This window comes from Pistacia vera, unplaced genomic scaffold, assembly GCF_008641045.1.
Source record: "Pistacia vera cultivar Batoury unplaced genomic scaffold, PisVer_v2 Contig181, whole genome shotgun sequence".
Classification (NCBI taxonomy): Eukaryota; Viridiplantae; Streptophyta; class Magnoliopsida; order Sapindales; family Anacardiaceae; genus Pistacia; species Pistacia vera.
In genome coordinates, this window is record NW_022195908.1 from 203,403 (window position 1) to 208,432 (window position 5,030).

Sequence of the window (5,030 nt, forward strand, 5' to 3'; positions counted from 1 at the left end):
AGGGTTTTGTGTTGCTGTGTGTAATCTATAATCTTGACAGTGATTTAGTGCAACAAGCTTGTGTGTTTCCCGAGCTCAACATGGACGTAGCTTGCTCAAAATAGAGCAAGTGAACCATGGCAAAATTCCGGTTGTTCTTGCGTGTGTGATTTATGTTTCTTGATTGTGATCTTTGTTTGGTTGATTCTTGTGTGTGTGGTTATAACAAATATACTAGTGCACATAAAATTCATCCTGCGTACATACAACAGATTATTAGTTTCTTACGAAAGAAAATATATATTTTCAAAGCAATCGAGTTTATTGACTTACCTAGAGGAAGTCTAGAAATATGGGATTCATTTATCAATCATATTTTTTTTTCACATCATAAAAATGTATTTATATCATGAATTATATAGATATCTGCGATAGAGAAGAGAGAAATAATAGGAACAATATTATATCACTAACTGAAACAAACAAATTGGGTGGAGGCACGTATAAATGTGTAACCATTTATTACAACATTGTAACAATAAAATAGGCAAGCGTTATTCAAATTGTAGAAGCTAATTCACTGTATTTGACACATTTCTCTAATCATCCATCTAGAATTTTATCATTCTATCATGTTTTGATTTACAAATCGAAAAGAGGTAATTTATTATAAAATAAAAAGTAAACCGATTGTGTTCCCTTGGGATAAATTACGTCAACTAATCATAGATGATAGTAGGGGTGGGTAAACAAATAAGGTAGAACTGGAACCGGTAGGTACTCGAGGTTCCAATTCTAAAAAATCGGAATCGATACTGTACAGTTCTGGTTCCGGTTTCATCACTACAAGAACCAGAATTGGAACTGAGACCTAGGTATCTGGGTAGGAGTCGGGATTGAACTGTAATTTTTGTAAACTTTTGGAAATGTATTTTTAATTTTTTGGGGTGTATTTGTCATTTTTGTGAATAGTAAGGGTAATCGTAATTTTCTTGGGTATCCGGAACCAAAACCTATGTTTGAGGCTTCGGTTCCAGACTTTTAGGAACCAGAACCAGACAGTTCTAATTCCAAATCCTAAAAACCGACCGATTTTGGTTCTCATTATGGTTTCATGGGATTTGGGCGGGTGCCTAGACCTGACTACCCCTAGACGAAAGAGAGTGGCACTGACGTTCGTCATCCAAATAGAAAGACAGCCAAATTTTGTAACATGCATGAGCTCAACATGAAAAGGCTTTGCAAATAAGGCCCAAAGGTGGCCAAGAGGGACCCCCAAACAGAAGCCTGAAAAACACAATTAAAGCTGCGGAAAATTGCCCACTAGGGGATGAACCTGGAATCCTGGTCTCTATTATTAAGATTCAATTTAAACATGCTTAATCAATTGAATAATTGTTAAAATATTCAATGTTAATCTAGCTTGTTGACTACACAATTATTCTTTAATTTTTCATTGAATTACACATTCTAATCTCTCTTAAGGATTTTCCTAGAGCCTACAGAACCCATCTTTTTTATTATGTCTTCAGAACAACTTATAACAATGAGAAACTTTGAGTGAATATACTAGTGTACATGAAATTCATCCTACATATGTACAATAGATTATTAGTTTCTTACGAAATAAAATATATATTTTCAAAGGAATCGAGTTTATTGACTGACCTAAAAGAATTCCTAGAATTATGGGATTCAATTATCAATCATATTTTGTTTACACATTATGAAAAATATATTTATATTATGAATTATATAGATATCTACAACAGACAGAAATAATAAGAAAAATATTATATCATTAACTGAAACAAACAAATTGGGTGGCGGCACATATAAATGTGTAACCATTTATTACAACATAGTAACAATAAAATAGGCAAGCGTTATTCAAATTGTAGAAGCTAATTCACTGTATTTGACACATTTCTCTAATCATCCATCTAGAATTTCGCCTGGAGATCTTTCACCACTTTTACGTCCAACATGAAAGCCTTGGCAAGAAAATCTGGATTAATTGGAGGATTTGACCCAAACACAGCGTCGGCAATAGTAATGACACCGGGGTTCTGGCTGCTCAAACCAGCAAAGGCAAGAGCATTTGTTTTTCCGATATTGAATTGAAAGTGAACGAGACCAATGGGGAAGACGAACACGTCACCTTTGTTAAGAACTTTGCTAATAAGTGTGTTATTAGGATTGGAAGTAACGAAACCAACAAGAAGAGTACCCTCCAGAACTACAAGAATCTCAGTGGCACGAGGGTGAGTGTGAGGTGGGTTTTGGCCATAAGGAGCAAAGTCAATACGGGCAGCTGAAATGCCAAGAGTGTTAAGTCCTGGAATTTTATCGACATTCACAGCGCTAACATTTGAACCAACTGGATTGTTTGTGTCTCCAGGCATTTTAACTGAAAAGTAGAAGTCCCCAGCTTTGGCGAGCTTGGGGTCCTTGCAGAACTTCCCATTCACAAACACTGCATCAAACAATCAAATCAGTAAGAATAATATTAATGCCCAGCTACACACAGGAGAAGAGTTAGCTAGATTATACGAATATACATAAAGAGAAGTGAGTAAATACCAGCGTTCTTTGGCTCATCGATGGCTACACAGAAGTCCTGAAGAGGACTGGGGTCAAAAGCGGAGGCAAATGAGGAAGCCAAGGCCAAGAGGACAAAAGCCAGAAGGAAACTTTTCATTGTGATTAGGCTAGTTAGCTACGAACTCAATTCTTCAACGATAAATATTGCTTGGTGAGTGGTAAGAAATGCTGCAAGGCCAGCTATTGTATTTATATACGAAATCCATTGAACTGGTCATCATTGTTTCCCCTGCTCCAAAGCAGATGAAGAAGATTTCCAAATTAGATTCATTCTTTATTAACACAACACAATTTCAAATGTTGCTTAAGTAAAATTGTTCTTCACTGCTTGAATCAGTCCCAGTTTGATAAAAGGACATGGTCCTCTATCTTCGATAACATAATCTAGAAGAATGAACGAAGTCCACACTGATATTTGTTGATGAAAATTCTGACACAACACTGAACAAAAGACAGTTACATCATAAATTAATGTCTCCTATATATTACATAGTATGTTATTTCATAAATTTCAAGTTATATTTAGCCTCACATATTCTCTATTGAATATCATACTTTCTATTGGAAGGTTATTCAGCTGCCATGTGCTTCACTTTAAAAATTATTATTTACTGCATGCCAACTTAGTAGCATTTGCTAAGCCATGATTTTTACTGGGAGAGAGAGAATCACAAAATATATAATTAACTTCTAAATACAAAATAAATGTCTATTTAAATTTCATTTATTTTTTAATCCCTGAAGATCTTATAAAACCATTCTAGAGGTTAGAAAATCGCAAGAACTGTTGATCCAATATTGATAACAATGCACTGCCCTTTCGACTTTAATAAATAAACAAAATCTAACCATGAAGAAACTAAAACTGGGTGACAAATTTTATAATTATACTAATATAATAATAGTTCTACATATAGCCATTTAGGCAGAATTGCCATCAAGTCACACCTAATCTGGTCTACATTGACTCTTGGGTTTTCTTTTCAGAGACGGAGAGTCTTTTTATGTATTTCATTGTTCAATTACAATTTGAAAATGTCAAACCATGAAAATTATATTTTTCTGATTAGTTCAACAATTGGAGAGACTTAATTTTAAGGCTATTAAACATTTTAACTTTGTCTTAGAGATATAATCTCACAATATTTGAACATATTGAAATTCATAAGGTCGGTTAGTCCCCATATAATGTAAACTCAGTCATAGAAGATAGATGTTGAGCAGGTATAATTGGGAAAAAAAAATATAGAGAAATCATTTTGGTCTATGCGAGCAGTTGGAAACAGGAAAACTTATTATTAATTGCAAATGTGAAAGAGTTGGATTAGGCTCTTACTTGTACATCCAGATTTTGGTAATATTACAAGACTATCAGACAATATGCTATTACTTAACAAGACATCCATGCATTGAAGTCTTATTTTTTTTTTTTTTGGAAAATGAATTAATGCATGCATTAATCAAACCACTTTGTCAGACAAAATTCTGAACTTCTGATGCGCTATTAAAATGTATTTGAACCAAAATATATTATTTTTATTTATATATGATTCAAACATAATTAATCTTATCAAAAGCATAACAAAAAAAAAAAAATTATTGATTTTTAATTTTTTGTGTAGTTTGTAAGAATTGTTTCCAAAAAATTTTATGAAAACTCATCACTGTAATTATTAAATTCATTACTTTTTTTTTTTTTTCTCAATGAGAAAGAAACTAACATATTTGCATTACAGACCAAACAAGTCTTTAAATTACAATGAGATTGAAATGAAAAAAAAAAATGTCTCATGACCTAAGTAATTAGAATCTTAAATTGTAGTTATAGACGGCAAAATCTATGGTTGACTCGAATGAGAATGATCATATGAAGACGAGGCCACTAACAATCGCATAAACCTACAAGGACAAAGAAAGTGAACGTGAAGGCTCAAGGGACACTGGTGTGGTGTCTGTCTTAGGCACTCCGACGCTTAAGTCAACACAGCTGAAGGGAATATATAATTAAGGTTGAGAGCGGGAAAAGGTTTATTGGGAGTGTTTGCTAGGCAAGACTATCGGCATAAAGTGGCCGGAGCACGGCCTTACGTCAACTACAGGAAGTATAGTTAGTCGGAACTAAACTTGTCCCAGTTCGTAGGATGACCCTGATCGTAGAGTTATCCAACTTGTTGGACCAATCCGTAGAATGGGCCAACCCATATAATGGATCTTCTTACAATATGGGACATCTCATTGGATGGTCAATCCACAAGATGGATTTAAGTGTGGGTCCAACCGAAAATAGATTAAGGCATTGGGTCGTAGATTGTTTATTTCGTTATTAAGTCTAACAAGGTCCAACATGATTTTTAGCCCATATAATAGTCCTATCAAACTTTTCACATGTTCATTGAATTAAAGGTTACCATTAATCCATCTATGTTTATCTGTTTGATATTTTTCTT

General features: G+C 33.9%; 1 protein-coding gene across 2 annotated transcripts; it reads right to left on the bottom strand.

The window, feature by feature from the left end:
• Positions 1-495: 495 nt before the first annotated feature.
• On the bottom strand, positions 496-2,701 carry LOC116126619 (germin-like protein subfamily 1 member 13). Of its 2 annotated transcripts, XM_031412300.1 has the most exons (3): positions 2,563-2,701; positions 1,923-2,455; positions 496-590 (listed from the first exon to the last, which is right to left on the bottom strand). In XM_031412300.1, exons 1-2 carry the CDS (start codon positions 2,678-2,680, stop codon positions 1,923-1,925), a joined length of 651 nt encoding a protein of 216 aa, XP_031268160.1. In that variant the 5' UTR covers positions 2,681-2,701; the 3' UTR covers positions 496-590. The 2 variants fall into 2 exon arrangements, with proteins under 2 accessions (XP_031268160.1, XP_031268159.1); XM_031412299.1 differs by lacking the exon at positions 496-590 and having other exon boundaries at positions 1,852-2,455.
• Positions 2,702-5,030: the final 2,329 nt, after the last annotated feature.

Coding starts and splice junctions, on each gene's coding strand:
- LOC116126619 (XM_031412300.1), bottom strand. CDS start 2,680: ATGAAAAGTTTCCTTCTGGCTTTTGTCCTCTTGGCCTTGGCTTCCTCA. Junction 2,456..2,562: donor CGATGAGCCAAAGAACGCTG/GTATTTACTCAC, acceptor TGTTTGATGCAG/TGTTTGTGAATGGGAAGTTC.